The sequence below is a fragment of the Pseudopodoces humilis genome, chromosome 2 (genome assembly GCF_049639895.1).
Source record: "Pseudopodoces humilis isolate 2021_Gansu_Grassland_sample_001 chromosome 2, ASM4963989v1, whole genome shotgun sequence".
Lineage (NCBI taxonomy): Eukaryota > Metazoa > Chordata > Aves > Passeriformes > Paridae > Pseudopodoces > Pseudopodoces humilis.
The window spans coordinates 84346686-84368213 of NC_142201.1; the positions used below are offsets into that span (position 1 = coordinate 84346686).

Sequence of the window (21528 nt, forward strand, 5' to 3'; positions counted from 1 at the left end):
TTGACAAACCAGTGATTATTTCTTGCTGAAATGCTTTTTCATAACACTGGATGTCACAAAAATATGGTTAATTCTGCAACAGTCAATTCTACCACTCATACAGAAATCATATGATTTCAGTGTAGAGTCAGTTATCCAGATAATTACAGTCAAGTTTCTTCCAGAGATAGGAGTGAAAGCAATACATTTACTTGAGTTAAAATTAACCCTGAGTAATTCAGAGGTGGGATTTAGCTTTTTCTCAATTAGGAGGAAAAAAGCAAAGCTCAGGTATCATTTTGGAGAGCATGTTATTTCAAGTCTGACTAAACATGAAGGTTAAAGAGGAATATGTAACCACCACATATCTTATGCTTGTTTCCACACAAAGAGGGGAGAGCAGAGAAACAAGCTGTAAAAATACCTTTTCAACCAATGACAGAGCTTCAGCTGTTTTTCCTATTCCAAATCTCTTACACTTTTTTGTTTAACTTACCCTTGCTCTATTCTAACCTTCTTTTTCTCAGTTTCTCTCATTCCATATTTTTCTCACCTTTCTCCCTTTTCTCATTTTTAATCCTTTCCATTGTGGCATCAGTCGTTCTCATTTGTTCCTTCTCACACAGTGTTCTTCCATTTTCTCCCTTTCCCCATGCTGCACTGGGAGGCTTTGGAAAGCCCTTCTCCCTCCCAGCAGTGGCCTTTTGGCTTGTGTTGGCTTAGGCTTAGCTGTCAGCAGTGCAGTGAGGTGCTTGTAGAAACCAGTGGAGTAGCAAAGCCAAACTTCTCCAGATGGAGCCCAGTGCCAGGACAGCTGAGCTGGGGAGGGTGGAGTGTCTGTTCAGAGCAGCTTTGTTTTTCCAAAACTTGTGCCCTCCCCTGTGTTATTTAAGCAAATACACTGCCACATATGGATATATATTCTTACATAAATATGGATTCAAGACCGAGAGTATTCTTAGTGCAAAGCAACTAGTTGGGGTTTTCAGATGAGAATCCCAAAAGACTTCCTGTCTTGCCTTTATGTCCTTTACCCCTGCACTTGCTGTAAGTCCAGGCTCAGGTAGGGATCATTAATGTGTTTTGTTAAGCTTCAATTCTGAGAAACTCTTTATTTATTGTTCAGGGCAAGATAAGTTGTTAGCTGGAAAACAGTTGTTATTTTATTCATTCCTTTGTTTCTGTAGCAGCTTTGCTTGGGTGAGGGATCATCAGGCCAGCTGTGGCACCTGCAGGATGTAGCCCTGAGAGGGCAGGGGAGAAGGAAGCAGCAGAGCCTGTGAGCTGCCAGGAGAATGCTTTTAACAAACACTATGGAAGCAGCTGGTGGCTTCAGCTGTAGCCTTAATTCCAGACATCGTAATTGATTGGTTTGGTTATTTATTACACTTAGCTTGGGCAAAGCAACAAGCTAATAAAGGGCCAGCAGTTTGTTTTTTGATTTTTTGCTGACTGCTGTGGTTTCTGGGGGTCTCATATGCTTCAGTAAGCATGTCTTGTCTTTTCTTCTCGCTGTGATCTATCACAATCATCTGCCTCTCCCTGCTAACTCCTTCGCTCCATCAACCTGTCCTGAGAGATGTCCATTTTGTTGACCATGTGAATTATTATCTTAGTTTGTCCTTTTTCATTCTCAATGCTCTACCACTTCCTTTGTTCTTTGCTCCGCTGAGTAAGTTGTTTTGACTTTAGTGTTTTGCTGTCTCATAAGCAAGTGGCAATAATAAGATCATAGGAGATACTGAAAAGCCTGAGTGTCTTCAAAAGAAACTTGGAAAGAATGTTCCTCTTTATGTGCCTTAACAGCCTCTGCTGATGCCAATTATGGTGTCTGCAAATAGCTATGGCATAGGAATAATACAATATAGGAAGAGACAATATGTTAAAATCAGAAGAATCATGATCTTGAATACTTTGTTTCACCAATATGAACTTCGATTTATTTGCATGATTAAATAACTCGGCTGATGCTAAATTGTTTGCAAATTTTCTTTGCTTATGTGAATCTGAGTCCAGCAAATGAACAGCCATATCACACGGGCATGGTTGAAATGCTGAACTCTGCAAAGTAATCAAACCCTGAAGGGGCTGGACTTTGATGTCCATTTTTTCCAACAAGAAGGCAAGCACAGGACTTAGGACTGAGGATAAGGTGATTTACTGTGCCACAGAAAATTCTGTTGCCCATTCAGCAAGTTTCGGGGCACCTTTCACTAGCAGTTAGCTACAGGGCAAAGGTCATGCAAGTCAAAGATTTAAAGTCAGAATATGAGCATAATGGGCCAGAGGCCCCAGATGCCTTTATATCATCTAAGTTGTTGGTGGTGAAACAGCCCAGATAGGACGCAGGGTTTCATTCCAGGAGAAGGCAGACAAAAGCGTTTTCTTCTCCATGGGATATATAACCAAAGCTTGTGCAAAGAGCCTGTCATGGAGCTTCCTAGGCAGTGAAAGCTACATGGTATTTTACAAAAGTGTGCACTTTAACGATTGTTAATTGCAGAGTGCCCTTTTAATACATGGGGAGTCTTCAATATCTGAAAATCTATTGACCATCATGTTGGCCAGGGAGAGGGAGAAGGACATCGGGGCTCTTAGGAGGGCATTTACTCTCTGTCAGTGACATCTTGTATCTAGCTGAGCAGAGGGTGAAAAAAAAAAAGCCAGAGAAAGTGTCCACAGTGGGTTCCATTGACCCAGAGGCTAAGAACATCAGGAATCTCAAACTATTATTACAGCTTCACTTTTAGGAACATTAACACTTCAAAATATATGATTATATCTCTCAACCATGGTTACAGGGCTTTTCCGTGATTCTGGTCCTTTGTTTGTTTGGGGCTTTTTCTGTGAGAAAGAACTTTGCATCAATTTAGCAGAGAACAAGGCTGATTCCTAAAACCTTTGAATACAACTGTGTGCATCAACAGCTTTATACATCCCATTGTAAAGACCCAAAATACCCACTGCTGTTACTACTTGAGTTTTTAGCACCAGTGTGGCAGTTAAAGCAAGGAGAGAAGTGAATCTTCCAACAAGTTGCCAGTCAGACACTGATGGTATTTGGAATATAGTAGTGAAATCACTTTATCAGGTGACATCCTCATAACATACCTGCTACAAGACTGTGTTTCCAAAGTGAATCAGACTCTTTGTTCTTGTTGCAGGCTGACTTTTATGCTCATTGCCTACCTATAGCAGAAATTGCATGATGTCTGTTTGCCATATGAGTGAGGATATTTATAGGCTTTTATTTTGTGCTTAGAAACATCAAATCAGAAATCCTGAATAGAGCAGTAGCTCTGAGCTTTTACACTGTTTTCTGAATTTTTTAAAGCCACTTGATAATCAAAATGCTATTCAAATAATTCTGTTTTTCAGTGTTCCACAATTTTGTATGCATGGTGTGCATAGTTCTCATTCTCATGACTTATCATTGGAGACCTTCTTACATCCTTTCAATACTTTAAAAGGAGGCTTATAAGAAAGATGTAGAGAGATGTTTTGCTAAGGTCTGTAGTGACAGGACAAGGTCATAACAATGTTAAATGAAAAGAGAATAGAATTAGATTAGATATAATGAATTTTTTATTATGAGGCTGATGAGGCACTGGCACAGGCTGCCCAGAGAAGCTGTGGATGCCCCATCCATGGAACTGTTCAAGGCCATGTTGGATGGGGCTTTGAGCAACCTGGTCTAGTGGAAGATGTCTCTGCCCATGGCAGTGGGGTTGAAAGTAGATGATCTTTAAAGTCGTTTCCAACCCAAATCATTCTGTGATTCTGTGATCTATGTGATGATGAGATCAGTGTCCACAAGAAGCTTTTTGCTTTAGACAAAATCTACTATCACAGGACAAAAGTTAAGATTAATACAAATATTTTAACTTTGTGTGATAACATAGTATCTATGTTGCAGAAAATACTCTCATATTTTCTATTTTGGGACATTGTAAGACACTTTTTAAACACTGAGAATTGAATGATGATATGGAATGGTTGATCCACTTGCTCAAGTGGATGGATAATGTGCAGAAAAGCTGTCACTTCCAGGGTGCCAGTTTTGCTGTTACACTGAAGCAAGATGATTACTTGTTAAGACATTTCCTCTCAGGTATTTTAAATTAATTTTAATGCCTGGAAGAAATGTTCATAGTTTTCCCAGTACACCCAAAACAATGTTGAGTTTTTCACCTTCATTTGCATGCAGTAAATAATGATCTACAATAAAAAATTCCTCTTATGGAGAGGAGAAGGAATAATGTCCTTTTGGGGAAACAATGGTCTTGCCATGTGTTCCTAAAAATCTGTGTGGCACTTAGGCTGTGATGTCCAAAGGACAGAGCAAGTCAAATGGTGTTATGAAGGATGCAGACCACTGGCTCAGTTTCTGCCTAAACCAGGGATGTCCAGTGTAAGCTCTTGCAGGTCATTCTAGCATGAGGACATCTGAGAGATGGAGCTGGTGTTAAGCACTTAGCGCCAGCAGAACTAAGGCTTGACTGGATTGCCTGAGTTTGGAGGAACGAAGAATACAGTTTCCATTCTGCTTGGAACTACAAACATCCATGTAACTACAAATATCCTGTGTTAAACATAGGAAATTGCATGCTCAGAGCATCTAAGCCCTTGAGCTCTGTAACAGGTTTGCGGCACCTGGGTAACACTCTGTTCCTGGGAGCCATCCAGCCTGGATGGAATTATAGAATAGCATCCAGTACTGAGCTTGGAACAAAACTGTTGGCAGAGAGCTGCATGAAATGCCTCTTAGAGCTTGTGACCCTCTAAGCATAGAGTAAGTGAATTAACACACAATTGCATTTTAATGCCCAAACAAGAGAACTGAGTTAGTCCTTTAATGTGCTGTAGTTCTCCTTTCCTTTTCTGCTTAGTAGAAAAAAGCAGATTCCTACCTGATGAGGTTTTATGAGGTTAATAGCTATGAAGTGCCCAGGCACTCTGCTGATGAGGGCTGTATAAACACAAAGATATTATGCAAGCATAGCAATGCCAAATGCTTGATGCAGATTCCTTGTTCATGGTCTGATTTCCTCTCTTCCCTAGCACAGTTTTTCTGCCGAGTAAATTTGTCCCTTCTAGATGAAAATACTTGTCCCTCTGTCTAAAGTACCCTGGTTAAGTTGACAGTAGTGTTGGTAGCATTCCTTCTTGGTATACATACCTGTATAAAAATGAGTGTTGAACTGGTCCTCAGGAGACTTTCCTTGCTGTTATTCCTTGCTGTGTCGGAGTTTAAGGAGTGTGTTTTCTTTCCTAATGGATAAGATTGTTAACAAACACGGTCCCCATTTACATGGTAAAAAAAAGAATTTTGCACTCATGTTTTGTGATGTTGTAGTTGTGCAAAGACAACTTTGTTTATGTTAGTAAATGATAGGTGACCTAATTGAGACTGAAGTGGAAAAAATCACATATTTTGCTAAATTGCCTAAACATGCTGTCTTCAGAGAGCTACTCAGATTACTTTTCAATCTCTTGTAAAGATTGTTTCTGATGCTCAGGTTCAAATAAACTAACTACTTGTCCCTAACAATGGTTGCCAATCTCAGGTATATGTTTGTGACTAAAAAGAGAATTATAGGGCATGGAAATGCTCTGTTTCTTTACTGGTTTTGTTTATACTAAATGGCTATGATGTTAGTGCCATTGTATAGTTTCTTGGAGAAATTATAGTGTAAAATATCAAGGCTTTCCCTTCAAAAAGAAATGCCATTCCAAATGTAGCAAATATCAGATCATTTAGCTGTGTAGAGCCTGAAGCTAAGCTGGATACTGATTGATTATGAAATGTTTATGTTGGGGATGGAAGAACTGATATGGTAAGCCACAAGCCACATTCTTTTGCTTTATATTTGCAAGGGGCAAGTATTAGTTGTATAAGCATATGATTTCCATACTCCTCATACATGTGTTTCCTTTTTAAGTAGTCTGTCTTGTTCCTTAATTTCACTTGTCTTTATGTAATGCCTCAAAATAGATTCACGTGTGCACTGGATGACTTTGCATGGCCCAGAAACCTACAGAGAGCTTTGCCCTGGTATCACACAAATCTAAATAATGGTGCTGCTCGTTTTCTGTTCTCAGGGACATGTCTTTGATCTGAATAGAAGGGGCTGATTTGTATGAAGGAATGCTCAGACATAGTTGCTCACATTTGTGATGCGGAGCACAAAGGCATATGTGCAAAATGGGTCTTGAACTGCCTCTGTTTTTACTTGGTCTTAACCAGGAAAAGCTGGCAAAGATGTCTGTAAGGGCTTCTGTGTATAATTGATGGGTAAGAAAACAGAGAATCTATATAATACACTGTATATATGGCAAAACAAACCAGAGTGTATTTCCCATATTGGTATGTTAAGAAATAATACTCCGTGTATTTCTGTGTTCACCGCATTGTCACCCCAGCCATGGGAGCTTTATGAAACACTGTGCCTGGTTATCCTATTATGCAGACCATGAGTCAGAAGTGGTCCTGCTGGAAGAAGCAGAGTGGATTGTTACAGGTGATCTAAATCGAGTTTAAGTGGGTGGAAAGACCTAGGGAGTTGGTATGGTAGAAGCAGCAGAGGCTGTCCAATTGCATTAATCCCATTCTTGTCCTAAAGCAATGACCACTAATAAGACACTGGAGCGAAGGTTTAGAAAGAGAAAGTGCCCCTGTAGTTCTGAAACTCTCCCAAACAGAAAAAGATGACTTTTCTCATTGCTCACCGCAGCCATGCACCTGTTTGGCCTAAACTGGCACCTGCAGCCGATGGAAGGGCAGATGTATGAGATCACGGAAGACACAGCCAGCAGTTGGCCAGTGCCAACGGACGTCTCCTTATATCCTTCGGGGGGCACAGGGTTAGAGTTACCTGACAGGAAAGGCAAAGGAACAAGTGAAGGTATGGTTGGTGTGTGTCCATGTTGTGAGTCCTCTGTCTGCCTCTGAACTCCAGCCGTCCAATCTCATGTTCCATTACCCTCAGTGCTGCCATCAGCAGGTGCTTTTCCAGTCTTTCATGTCTAGAGCTAGTAGTTGTCAGTCCTGTTTCCATATGTTTCTAAGTTTCATACCCCTCTGATGTCCACTAATGCAATAAAACTGTGTGAAACCTCCACGCATTCAAGGCATTCTCACAGACTACAGAAGGCCAGCATGAAAACCCTGCCTCGAGTGGCTGTTTTCATGGGAAATCATTGTCTCTTGAAAATTGAACGATTCTGGAACACTGGATCAAGCTTCCTCTACAGCACTACAAAAAAGTTTGACTATTTGTTGCCACTTAGCAAATGTTTTGAGGACCAAAATACTTACTGAGAGATATTACACTGTAAGTTTTTGCAATCCAGAGTTGAACATAGCTTTGCAAAAGTAGCCTAGTCTCCACATAGTCTCCTAGATAAAAGGCCTAGTCTCCACAAAGTATCATGGTGTTGACAGAAATTAGAAGCAGCTTATGGGCCCTCAATTCAGCAGCACCTTATTCAGCAGCTTTACATCATTGTATTCTTTTTTTAGAGGCACCACTGCTAAAAGTACTTGTAAGCTCTGTCTTATCCCTCCCCAGACATAGCTGGAGAAATGAGAAATGCAAATTTTCAGAAAGCTTTTTTGTTTCTATGTCAAGCTTCTCTGTATAAAATTAAGAGATTCCGGTAAAATTGAAGGAATAGAATATTTCTGGTAGTTATTTTGGTGGAAGATTTTTTTCACAGATAAGATGTACACTACTGTTCTTGCAACTCACTGAACTCAAAAGTTTCCACAGAGTTCCCTAGGCTTAAGCTGACAGCCTGCGTTTACATGTTTAATTTAAATTAATTGCAGTGGATTTTTTTCTTTAAGAGTTTTTCTGTCTTTAATAGTCCAAATAAAGGCCATAATTATATGTGTTCCTTAAAACAGTGTATTTACTGGTAACTGATGGCTGCCATCAAGTTGTTACAAGGAAAAATCAGCTAAGCAGGTTATTCTCAGCAAACCTTACTAGACAGTACAGCAAGCTGCAGACAGCCCTGCTGTTGTACTCAAAAATACTTCACGACAGATCCTTCCTTTTTTCCCTCTAGCTTGCCATATGTTTCATTTTTGAATCATCTAGCTTTGATCTGTCCATTTCCTTTTAAAAAGTCAAAATGGAAATAAATGTATGTATTCAAAACTGCCATCCAAGTGAAAGACCTCCATTTGATTCTATTTTAGCCACGTTTACAGTGACATGAGTAGAAGTTTTAAAAGTTAAAAGAGAAATCTGGGAAATAGCCTAGTTATGTCATGAGAAGACCCCTCAAGTTAGTGCTTTGTATAGATCTTAGGGAATCTGTAGGCTTTAGAGGAAAATACCGTGTCCTGACTAGAAAACACATCAGCACATCTTTGGTGCAGAAGTAACGCTGTCCAGCCTTCAAATGCAGTTCTCTCCCCATCAGGTAACTATTTAACTAATTCTGGACTAGCAGTGCTGCAGGGCTTCTGTTCTAAACCAGAATGTATGTGATTGAAATTTATTTTTAAAAGAATTGAAATATATTTGAATGTCTTCCGGATCAGAATAAAATAGGCCGGAATGTGTTAGGAACATCCTTAGAGCTGATCTGAATGAATCATTATCAATGTCTTGCCAAGTCTCAGTAACAGTCATTTCTTCTCATCTGTGGCTGTGCTCCAGAACAGCATTTACCTCTGCTCAAGCCCAACCCTGTTTACCAAAGCACTTAACCACATGCTTACATTTAAGCATATTTAAGCATATAATTGACTGTGATTGAAGTCAGAGCTATGTGTGTTCTTAAGTGTTTTGATGGGTCAGGGAAACAACCTGTGAGAAATACAGAGAGATTCAGCAAGGTCTGAAATTAAATAGTTCATTTTGATATCCAAAGAAATTAGGAACAGTTGCTATGGCAACTAAAAAGTTCAAGGTAATGTGCAGAAAGAGCAAAGTAATTGACAGCCCAATTAAGAATTCAGACCTGAAGTTAATTTTAAAGAGACAGGTATTCTGATTAAAAGCCAATTTCTGATTAGAAGCTGAAATGGCTTTTTTATTGTACTTTCTTCGTACAAGTATCCAGTCCGTAGGGCCTAATTGTAGGCTACAACTGGTGAAACAGAGATAGATTTCAGGGACTGAATTCAGGCTGGTGAAGAGAGCTTCTCCTTGGACTTCTGTATCAGGACAAGCTTCAACATCTGGCAACATGACATAACAACTTTTAGGGTATCTGCTTCTCAGACATACAACTGTCCACCAAGAGGAGACATAAACTTTGTAATTGTGTGTACAAAAAATTATTTCTGTGAGACTGTCTTTTGCAATCACAGAAGCATTTTTGTTTGCATGAGCAAGTGCTGCTCTCTCTACGGAATACACCCTGTGCTCATTTTCTCCAGGCTCTATCTTGCATAGCAACATCTGTCATATTAAATTCTCACCTTCCCTGATTCAGTCTGATGTACAATCTTTATTAATGAACAATCATGGGGCATATCAAATACTTAAGGTTTTCATCTGAATATCTGAGAATCTATAAAACATGTCAGTAGTAATCAGAAAGAATATATCCTTCATTTGAACCAAAACATGTGATGTCTTCAGCTCTTCTTTAATAGAATCCTTAATCTTTTCATCTTACAATAGTGCAATAAGAAACTTTGCATGAAGACATTGGAACTGTTTCCTATGATCCTGACAGTGTGAAAAGAAAATTTTAGTATGCCAAATAAATACTATCAATCCAGTTGATAAAATAATTCCCTTCAGAATCTAGCTGGTTGATTTTCCTTATACAATTATACTGTATTAGCACAGAAGGATTCAGCAAGAATGCCCATTTACCTAAGCTGCTTCCAGTTATCTCTTTTAATATGTACGTGGACTGAAAAAGGATAAAAAGTCAGCAGATTTCCCAGCTGTATTTATTTGCAAGTGATGAGCAAAGATAAATGGAGATCTTATAAAATTAAGAGTAGCTTTTTTGTGTGTGTGAACATACAGTCTTTTCATATACACCTTTTGTGCTGGTATGCATAAAACTTCTGCCTCCAGATAGCTCATGCCATCAAATCCTGCTCCAGCAGTTGCTGACTTTAAATCAGGATTTAGTATTACTGGAGCCAGAAGTTCTGCAAGGAAAAATTCTCCATCCTTAATAGTTAATACACATATCATTTCCATGTTGATTTCCAGAGACAGCTAACAAATTACATCTGTTTCTCCTGGAAAGTTTGTGTTGAGATGGTATGTGGAGAAATTTAAGGCAATACTGTATTTAACATTATGTAATCTTAAAGGAAATGTCATTTGAAACAATAAAATGCTACCAGTCACCTTTTCAACATGGCAAGTAAATTCTGAGACTATATGACATAAATTCATAATAGATGGGAAAGGATTATTTTTTTTTCCCCACTCTTCAAATGTACTTACTGGAAGAAAAAAATTCATAACGTGATTTTCCTAAAAAAGAATGTATGTAGCCAGAAGTTTCCTTCTCATTTTGTTAGAATTGTTTGCTCTGTGAAACACAGAGTAGTGTGTGTAGTGGCACAGAGATAAGAAACAAATTTATTTAAACTTTCAAAATTAATAATTAGTCCTTGCTGGTGACATGTTGCTCTCCTTACTAAAGCCAGAATCTTTCAGGTGACACTACTGCATGCTTTTCCACTATAAGTGTCCTTAATAAAGGCTATTTCTTAAGCAGTTGCCTTCTTCATCATCCCTGTGCCCTGCAGCCAAAGCTGTGGCCACTGGTTATGGCACAGGCTGAAAAGGAAACATTCTGGTGTTTGATTTTTCATTCTACCTCTCATTTCCTGGTTTTGCTTTGAGTCCAGATTTTTTGAAGCAACCACCTGCTTTGGGAGTTACAACTACATGAATTTCTAACCTGGAATTCCTCAGGCGTGTTTTAGGGGTGACAAGCTCCCTGCTGACTCCCTTGGACATTACTGCATGTCCTGATCCCATTTGAATACCCAGCCTCTCCAGTCTGGTAGTTTTAGAAACAGATGCCTCCATTTGTCTTCTGAAAGAAAATGGATAATAATAACATACTTTACAGATAATATTGAAACTCAGTTAAAACCTCTCATATTTCTTAATAGATACCACTCAAGTGCAAGGCATGTTCTCCTTTGTTTATCTCAGTCCTTTTTTTCATTAGCATTTTTTTTACTATTTCAAATACTGTTACCACTGTCAAGAATTAATTTAACAGGAAAACATTTTCCTTTCCCCACTTAGGCATCATTCTTGCTGCTGTTATCCACACCACCATTCCACTTTTTGGCATGTCTATCTCATTCTCACTGCACTTCTCTTTACTAATTTAATGATGACTTCTCCATTCCTAAACTTATATTAATTTGGGATATAATGTCAGATGATTTATTCTTATCTTTGGAATGTAATTACACACTCTCTGATGTTACAATTTAAATAAAAGACCATTTTTCTCCAGGTTGCTCTTCCCGTGCTCATGTTTTCAAACAAAACAGTTACTGAAACCAGAAATAATCCTGACAGTTTTTCTGCCATAATCATATGGATTGACTAGACAAAGTACTCTGAAGACTTCAGGTCACTAATAGACTGTTTCTCAAGATCAGTGTCCGAAATACCAGTATGATTAGATTACTTTCAGGATCTAAAGACTAATTCAAGGATTTTGTTCCTGTGTTTTGGCAGGAAAGCCCAGTAGTTTTTTTCCAGACGACAGTTTCATAGACTCCGGAGAAATTGATGTAGGCAGACGAGCCACACAGAAGATCCCTCCTGGTATTTTTTGGAGATCTCAGGTGTTCATCGACCACCCAGTGCATCTGAAATTCAATGTGTCTTTAGGAAAGGCTGCTCTGGTTGGCATCTATGGCAGAAAAGGACTCCCACCATCACACACACAGGTAATGGGACCTTATTTCAATTAAATTATGTTGTTTCAAATTGATGTTTGTGTGATGTATTGTTTCATTTCATCTGTTTCTTTCAAGAATTTGTTGCATGCTTACAAGATGCCCAAGATCATTTATTCAGAGAACAGGAATCAAGAGACAGTTGGAAAAAATCTGCACAAATTAATCTCGTGGGCTGTAGGCAGGAGCAGAGCAGGCAATTGCCTAAGGCAGCAAGCTGCTAGAGGAGAAAGGTTTTGTGAGGCTGAGGCTGGTGGTCACTGAGGGTACCAGCTGGTTGCTCCAAGCAGCAGAAGATACCACCTTCTCCATTCAGAGCTTTGCACAAAGGCAGCCACACACAAACTGCATCCAAAGGAATCTTCTCTTGATCAAATTCATACACCTCAGGTCTGTCTCTTTCAGCCACTGCCTTTCCCACCTCATGGTAAAAGCAGCAAGACCTCAGCTGGTCACCTTTACGGGAGCAAGATTCACTTCCGTCTTCCATGCTGGAGTGCCTTGAGCCAACCCTTCACACGATGTGTGCTGACTGTCAGCTTAGACTGAGGTTTGTCAGGGTCAATTAATTAGTGTATAAGAAAAGAAAACCGATTTTTTACAGAAAGCCACCAACTTAGGCAGAAATCAAGATCCAGTTATTATTCTGTAGGACTAAAATGAAAGCAAATGCTTTTTTTAACACACATTGACAAAAAAAACTTATCAAAAATCAGTTTCTGGAAAAAGCTCTGAAGAACCATCCCCTTGAGTAAGGATTTTATATGTTATTTTCTCTCCTTTCTGTTTCAACTTCTAAGCTGCTTTTACCCAGATTGATTAATACATTAGGACATAATACACTGGTAATGCAAAGTATCTTACTCCCACTTGCATCAGCAGGTTATCAAAGAATTAGCAGGTTTATGTTACTGTATCTTGCCCTTGCCCTCTACTGTTAGCTGAAAATACTAGAGATTTATAGAAATACCCTGCCTTTTAATTGTTTTTGAACAAACAAATATGTTTATTATTATCTCTGTGGATAATATGGTATTTTGTGCATATTAACACACCTCCAGCTTATTTCTGTCAAAGAGGTGTCATAAATCTACACTTCTCTGCCTACTTTTCTGCAGAATTAAAATATTTCAGTAGGATCAGCACATCATAATTTCAGTGCCACAGTAATGCTGTAACTGCCCTTTTCTAATCAGTCTCTTTTCACAGGGAGATTCAAACATTTGTAACTTAAAAGTCCTGTGTTAGTTAAATAAAAACTGAAGTCATGATTGCATAATACTAACTTTAGATCAGAACTCTGTATTCCTTTTATTTGTTTATTATCATTCTTAAATTTTGTTATGGAACAGAAGTTATTACATGGACAGGTTTAATTGTTTAAGTAAAAAACCTAAAATTTAACACATAAGCCTCACTTTTTCCACGGGGTGCAGTCACTGGTTTCCCACAAGGTCCTGCAAGCAGATGTGCTCTTATGTGGTCTCCATTGTCCATGGGGCTGGAGGTCCTGCCAGGAGCCTGCACCAGCACAGGCTTTGGATGGGGTCACAGGCTTCTTTCAGACATCCATTTGCTCCTGCATGGGTCTTCTCGCCAGGCTGCTTTCAGGGGATCTCTGCTCCCCTTTGGAGCTCCACAGGCTGCAGGGGCACAGCTGCCCCACCATGTGCCACAGATTGCTGGGGAATCTCAGCTCCAGCACCTCCTGCTTCTCCTTCTGCACTGACCTTGGTGTCTGCATAATTGGTCCACTCACATATTCACATACTCCCCTATTCTCTAGCTCCAGTTATTTCTGTGTAAAAATTTTTTTTTTTTTTGCCTTCTTAAATATGTTATCAAGGAGGTGACACTTGCTACCATCACTGATGGGCTCAGCCTTGGCCAGTGGCTTGTTTGTCTTGGAGCCAGCTGGCACTGGCTCTGTCAGACACAGGGAAAACATCCAGCAGCTTCTCAAAGCAGCCACCCCTGCAGCCCCCCTTGCTACCAAAACCTGGCCACGCAAACCCAGTACAATGCTCAAAGTCATATCTATCCATGCTAAAATAACAAACTATTCCAAATTCTCTTTGGGAAACTTTCTCTGACTGTGGTGACTGTTTTCTATTTTAGGTTGCCAACAACTGTCGTCACTAATAAATAGGAAGAAAATGTAAGCTCCAAACTTCTGTAGTCTTAGGAATAGATCATACAGAAGTCCAAAATAGTTTACTATTAATGAAAGACATTTCTTCTCATTCTTCTCAACAAATCATAATAAGTTACAAAATTTTGTTATGGTCTATTAGATTTAATCTTCCTAGATCAAATAATTTTTTAAACTCATTTTAACCTAGGCCAAATTTTAATAAATCATAAATTTTAAAGATAGGTCATCGCTGCTTGCAGAGGGCATTTTTCCATTTGTATGGTTTGAATGGATTAACGTGGCATTTTATCAATGATTTCCTTGCTGGCAGTAGCTAATTGCCTATTAAAAATCTTTGAATGTTTTAAAATGCAATAAAGCCCAATCCATTTGTGGCTCAATTAATATTTACAACTAGTAACTAGTAGCTTCGCAAAGTAATCAACATCTGCAGCAGCATCTTGCAAATATTTATTAAAAAACCTTTGTAAGTATAACCCAGATTGGAGTGGAACAACAGTAACTCACTGTACCAGAGTGCCTTGAAATTGTTTTCATCTCACTAAGCTCTAAGTAACTACATCTAATATATAGCAGGAAGTGGATGCTTGTAAGTACAATCCACAGGACATTTCTCAGATGTCCACTTCACAATGAGGCAGGTTGCATTCTGGAAGTGCCTCTGTGCTTGCAATCCGGTGATTCTAGAAAACTAATTCAAGCTGCTATGGAGATGTCAACACTTCTTGAAGTGAACTTTACCTGTGGTTTCTTAAGTTCTGTTTTAAAAATCAAGTCAAGCTGTTCCATCATGCTGCAAAATAAATATGGAAATACTTCGGGTTTTCTCTTACTGGTTTTAACTTCTTCAGTTTGCTTGTTCCTTACTCAAGCTCTGTTGAGAAATTCCCAGCACACAGACACCATGATGATGTCCTCTGTCACTGTCCTGCTCAGCTGTGTCAGGCACGGTCACGCTGAGATCTGATGAGGCATCAGCCTAGGCAGCATCTCATGCTCAGAGTGGCTACAGACATTGGGGTCCCAAAGTGTCCTTCAAACCAACCACTCACCAGTATCCTCTTAAATCCTTCTGTTGTTTTCATAGAATCATAGGCCATGCTGAGTTGGAAGTGATCTGTGAGGACCATCGAGTCCAACTCCTGGCCTTGCACAGAAGACTCCAAGAATCACACCATGTACCTGACAGCATTGTCCAAACACTTCCATGACCACTTCCCTGAGTAGCCTGTTGCAGTATTCAGCCACACTCTGAGTGAAAAACCTTTTCCTGATAGCCTAAACCTCTCCTGACTCAGCTTCATGCTGTTTCCTCAAGTCCTGTCACCGGTCACCACAGACACCACAGTGTCTGCCCCTGCACTTCCCCTCAGTAACGAAGCTGCAGACCAAAATGAGGTCTCCCTTCAGCCTCCTGTTCTCCAGGTTGAACAGACTAATGACCTCAGCCACTCCTCATATGGCTTCCTCTCCAGAGCCTTCTCCACCCTCGTGGCCATCCTTTGGACACTCTAAGAGCTCAGTGTTTTTTCTTATATTGTGGCACCCAGAACTGCCCTCAACACTTGAGGTGAGCCTGCCCCAGTGCAGAGCACAGCGGGACAGTCCCCTGCCTTGCCCAGCTGGCAATGCTGTGCCTGATGCACCCCAGGACATGGTTGAAACAGAAATGTGCATTTTTAATTACATGTATTTAGAATTCATACTTGCCTGGTATTTTTAGATTTTAGATTGTGTATTTTTATCATTTATATTTATGTCGTATTTTTCCAAAACAAACTCTTTCTCTAACAAAGCAAACTTGGATAGATACCCAAAAGGAATGACCTTTGCAGTGTGGCAGCTTTTACATTCTCAAAAAGACTCTTCAGCATCAAATTTGAGATCTGTGTACTGAAATATAACCAAAAGAAAATAAAAAATAAAGCAAGGTTAAAAAACAATTTTCTGTAAATAAATAATTAAAATACAGAATTAAAATAATCTAGGGATGAATTCTGTCATTTCATATGCGAGCTATGTCATATTTAGCTTATTGCTCACAGTGTTCTTGTAAATAAACACTTCTTTTTTTAACTTAGTAGCTTAACTTTTTTTAACTTTTCCTACATAGGAAAGAACATGTCATCAAGTCCTTATCTTGGTTGACTTTGAAGACCATACCAGACAACTTAATAACAAACACCCAAATTTTGCCACAGTAAAGTGAAAAGCGATAAGCAGCCTAAATATTGGTACCACAGTCAACTAACACTCAGCAGCCATTCAGTGCAGCAACATTTATGGGTTCAGAAATAAGTGGTGTTGTTTCTTTCTGTCTGTTTTTCTTCTTCCTTCCCAAAAAAAATCACAAGCTTACCTGATCAGCTAGATGAGAGAGGCAGAACCAAATGAAAATAGGGAATAGAAAAGCTGAATAGTGCCTCTGCTGAATTCTGCTTGTGAGGTGTCCTGGTCATCTAAACACATGATGAAAGTCAGATTAGATAAGGTTCATTTAACATTTGTGATGTCTGCTAGGCTTATATCTGCCTCATCCCATTAATATAATACCAGACAAAATACAATTATTGTGGAAAATCAGTGGAAGGTTATTTAAATAGAACTAAAGAGAGTTGCAATACTAGTATTAAAGCAGTTGTTCAGTTGAAGTTACCCTTGCAAAAAGTAAATGCATCCTTTTGAGAAAAATACTTAGAGCTACACCTTAAATGGGACTTTTCTGTAATATTTATCTCTTTTACATCTTCATTTTCTATGATCTTTTAACCACTTTTCCTATTGTTTTAAGATTAAACCCTTGTTGGCTAAACTAAATACTTCTGCAAAACCTCTACCAGAGTTAATTTTAAAATATTTCTTGCTTTTCTTTTGGTGACCCCTAGCAACTCTGGCAAACAACCCAGTTGGGCTAGATATATTTTTCTGTCTTATTTTTCATATTAGCCAAGACATAAATGAAGATAATAAATAAGCTGCTTAGTGCCATATTTACAGTGCAGCTGAGGCATGGTCTCACATTTTCCTGCCTATATTTCTACAGAATGAGAACACCTCAGTAAGGCCAATATGCTGCAAGTCACCTTCTAAACAAAGATAATCTCAAGGTTTGTGCAATTACAGGAAAATACATTCATAGACTAGCTATTCCCAAAATGGCTGCTTCCAGGTAGTCCAGGAAAGTACTTGGGTTTCCAGAGCAAATCCTATTTATGATGCTTCTGCAGATGCAGAATAAGAGACTAAGCCTGAGGAAATCTGATAAACACATAATCATTACTCCCTCTTATGTTTCAGTTTGACTTTGTCGAGCTCCTTGATGGAAGACGTCTACTGACACAGGAAGCCAGAAGCTTGGAAGGACCTCAGCGGCAGCACAGAGCTTTTGTGCCCTTGGCCAGCCATGAGACAGGATTTATCCAGTATTTAGATTCAGGAATATGGCATTTAGCCTTCTACAATGATGGCAAGGAATCGGAAGTGGTTTCTTTTCTTACTACTGCTATTGGTAAGGATTTCCTCTATTATTCCTAAACTCCTAAATATGCCTTGGGGCCAGGTATTAATGCACAAACTCAAATTGCATGATGGCTTTGTGTGGTTTTGGAGAAAATGCTTGGAGGGGATTGTATTTAGCAACATGCTGAATACTGTTAGACCCTAAATGTTGAGTAAGTATTTTGTAGGCCTTTTAAGTAACTATAACCATAATGAGATTCTGCACAGTGCCAAACATGGATTACAAGCTGGAAAATCCTTTCTTTATTTTCTTACTTTGATTTTCCTTTTATTTAGTTGGCTTTTGTTGGTTTTGTTTGATTTTTTGTTTGATTGGCTTTTTCTCTTTCTGGAGCAGAGGTGTAGGAATGATTGAAGAACAGACAGTTCTGTGTGACAGACAGACAGTCCTTTCATTGAACACCATCAAAATCACTCAAGCTGGAGTTCAGGCAGAGTACTGGGATTAAAGCTCTGATAAAGTGCACTGTAAGCCTTGGTAGTAGCAACCACTGTAACAGGAATCCCTGTTTCTTCTTGCTAACAGAAAGAAGCTGAGATTGCTTAAGAAGAACAAATTTAACTAAGTAGGTCTTTTGACTTCTCTGGAAGTAAAATGCCCTGTCAATTCAGCTCACAGGCATGGATTAGTTGCTGTACAAGGAGGAATGATAGCAGTGGGTTCCTGACAGCACAATGAGTATTCTTCTTCCACCCAGTAAATATCTAAATCTGTTTCTGATTCAATACTATTTAATTTTCAATTTGATTGACCTACTGAATCTGTTCATATACCTAAATTCATTTGGTTGTAATTTAAAGATTAGTCCATAAAACTAGCACTCAGCTTTCTTCTAACCACAGTGTTCAATGGACTTTTTTTCTTTGCAGAAAAAAGCAGGCTCATTCCAAAACTGCCATTAATCCCTCTCCCAGCAGAGGCATTGGTGTTGAGTCTCAGCTGTCTGCAATAGTTACCTAAGAGCTATGGGCTGTAATTTGTCTTGGCAGGTTAATTAAAAAGTTTAGGTCTTATTAAAGCGAAGTCATTAACATCCCAATATTCCATTTTAGCACTAAAGTTTATCTAATGCAGAAATGGAAACTGCTGTAATACTATGGTTTAAATTTAAAACCTGGAAATGTGATGTTCTGTCTTGTTTGCAGCTGAGCAACACGAGAATTAGTGTATTAGCTTATGAAATTCAAGTCTTACTCTATAGAATGTGGATTTACTTCCTTTAGTTTACTTTAGTAATTTGACTTTTTACTTACAACAACCACAGAAGCTTAAGATATTCTTCTGAAGGCAGCTTTTTTTCCTTCTCTAAGAATGTCTTTAGTTCGAAATTTCCCATCACAGGAAAGAAATCAGTAAGGCTCTAACAGCAGAAAGCACGTTTAAAGCACTGTCACTACTTGTTCTTGTTTTCAAAGTGGTGCTTAAGTGTTCTAGCCAGACTTTTCTCTTGGCTTCATTGCACTAATATAGGGAAAAAACAAGAAGAAAAAAAAGAAAAAAAGCATTCTTGATTTGCCTTTGAGCATCAAGGGAATGGTGTGGGTGAGAAGCATATCAGATTGTCTTCAAGGCAATCTTTGCTCTGCTGTACCTTCATGACTGCATGATAAGCAGAACAGTCCTCCATATGGAGCCCATGGTATATTCAATATATCTCCTGCTGACCTTGAATCATTCAGTGTTTTTGAGATTCAGAAGCAAGGAAGTTTTCTTTTGCTGCACAGGTGGGAATCAGTTTATCAGAATCAGAATGATTTCTCAGCATCAGCTGTATATCAACACAAAGCTGTTGTGTAAAAAAACCTGATTAAGTACAAGCTATGCATTTTGAAACAGACTTAGGTAAAATTTTTAGGTAGGAAAATGCAGTTTCTTGGCTAGAATTTGTCCAGAAAAGTGCAGCATTTGTATAAGTACCATAAAAACTCTGTAATAGTCTTAACAAGTCAATACCTTTCTGCTCAATCTAGATTTCAACAGCTTATTTATGAAAAAAAAAAGAAACAGTCAGGTGTTTTGTGTAACTGTAATGCTTCACAACCTTTCTAGTGCATTCATGAAGTCTGGCAAGTCATGGTTGCTAGATTGTAAGTACATAAATACTGTGGTACTGTAGTGTTATTATTTTTTTCACTGCCCAAGTAAAGAGGATAAAGCAACCTGACATTGCTTTTGAACCAGTGTGTAAAGTTGCAACACTAAGCAAATAAATCAAGTCACACGTGATGGGAGCCTTAGATCTGTCTGTGCAGGGTGAAGAACCTTCAAAGGAGTTGTGTTGACTGTCAGAGGCAGGCTGCCATTTAATTTGATTCCTGTGGCAAGACCACCTAAAAAAATCTCCCTTTATTATTCCACTAACATAGGGCTTACAGTAAGAGCTAGTTTGAAAAGTATAGCTGTGATGCAGGAAGAAGTAGGATCCAGTGATCTGAGAAGAGGACCAGCAGCCTGGAACTCCTGAATTCTGATTGATGTGTTAATTCTGCCACAGCCTAGGCTCATCCTTCAGCTGCTCACTGTGTAAAACTGAGGAGAGTGACATTTCCCCAGAGATGCTGTGAGGGTGATAGAACTGCTGGGAAAATGAATGAAGCATTAATTAATAATCACAGATAGTAGTAGAAAGCACAAAATTGATAATGGTGATCATAATGATAAGTTCATAAAGCCAAACTGTGCAGTCATTGCTTCAGGCAAACATCCCCTGCGAATGAGGACTCACCAAAATAAATGGCAATAGCTTTTACTTCAGCAATAAACATGTTGGATGGAAAGAGTGCTGATTTTCCAAGTCTTATCTGCTATGTTTCAACAGACCGAGCTGTTCAGAGCCAGCAAATCATTGCAGGCTCTGTATGACAGTATCAACTGCAATTACTGTGCAGTGCTTGCTTGGAATGATTTGGCTTCCATTATTATAGTGAAAACTGGAGAAAAATGTAAAAAAGCATCTGTATTCCCAGTTTGATAACACACAGGTAATTTCATAAATTGTGAGGCTGTCCATTATACAGCTTTGGAATGTGATAAAGCTATAACTAATTCTATTCAGGAACATTAGCACAGATTTTGAGGGCAGGAGATGGCAACTTGGCCTGTTTTCTAAACGGGTGTGGAATCATCATCACTGAAGGGTTAGGTGTTAAGATGTGTGCCTGTTACATGCACTGAATGTAAACCTGGGGAGAATACAGCCTTGTAATACCTGTCAGAGCTTATACTTCTGAATAATACAGGAAATTCAGGTGGAGGGTAAAAGATTATTCTGGAAAAGTTTTCAGCTTTTAATAACATTTTTATTTTCCATTCTTCTGAATTACAATTCATTACATTATAAAGGAATGGACAGTCAAGATTTCTTAGTAATAAATTAATCGTTTTGTACATTATATTGGTGGCACTTTCTGAAATTTCTAATAGAAGCACTTCTTTGAGAAGTACCTTGTGGATTCACAATCTGCCACTATCTGCCTGGTAGTGGTAATTTATTTAGAGCAATCTTGTCTAGTGAAGCAAAATAGTAGGCTGAGGAATCAGGTGGAATCAGCACATCTGAAACAGAGATCTTGGCCAAAAGTCTGCTCAGTAGAAGCAAGAAACATCTGAGAACCTGAAGAGAGCATCTGTGGAGTGAAAGTGTCTTCCAGCAGCTGTTACTGCTGAGCTCTGGCAGTCTCAACTGTGCAGGGCCATTGAGAAATCAAAAGGAAAAGCAAAGTCAATTGTCTGTGAGAGGAGAGCATTGCTGTTCACCAGTGTGTCACCCAGCAAGCAATAGGAAACACATGTAGAACACCTGGGATAGGATGCAAGGTTTTATCTCATTCCTATCTTCTACATGAGACAATGCTTAAGTTAAGAAAAAGACAATCCTTTCTGCCCCCTCTACCATCCGTAAAAAACTCTGCTGTAAGTAGTTTCCTCCACTGAAATGCAAGACGAGCTCCAGTG

The 21528-nt window shown here is 39.0% G+C and overlaps 1 protein-coding gene across 4 annotated transcripts in view; it reads left to right on the forward strand.

Moving 5' to 3' along the window:
* Positions 1 to 21528, forward strand: part of TENM4 (teneurin transmembrane protein 4) — a 591948-nt gene that overhangs the window by 407114 nt on the left and 163306 nt on the right. For all 4 annotated transcript variants that reach the window (XM_088068964.1, XM_088068961.1, XM_088068963.1 and 1 more), the window contains 3 exons: positions 6714 to 6884; positions 11676 to 11890; positions 17352 to 17562. In XM_088068964.1, the coding sequence (XP_087925090.1) occupies positions 6714 to 6884; positions 11676 to 11890; positions 17352 to 17562 (597 nt within the window). The remainder of the gene's footprint in view (positions 1 to 6713; positions 6885 to 11675; positions 11891 to 17351; positions 17563 to 21528) is intronic.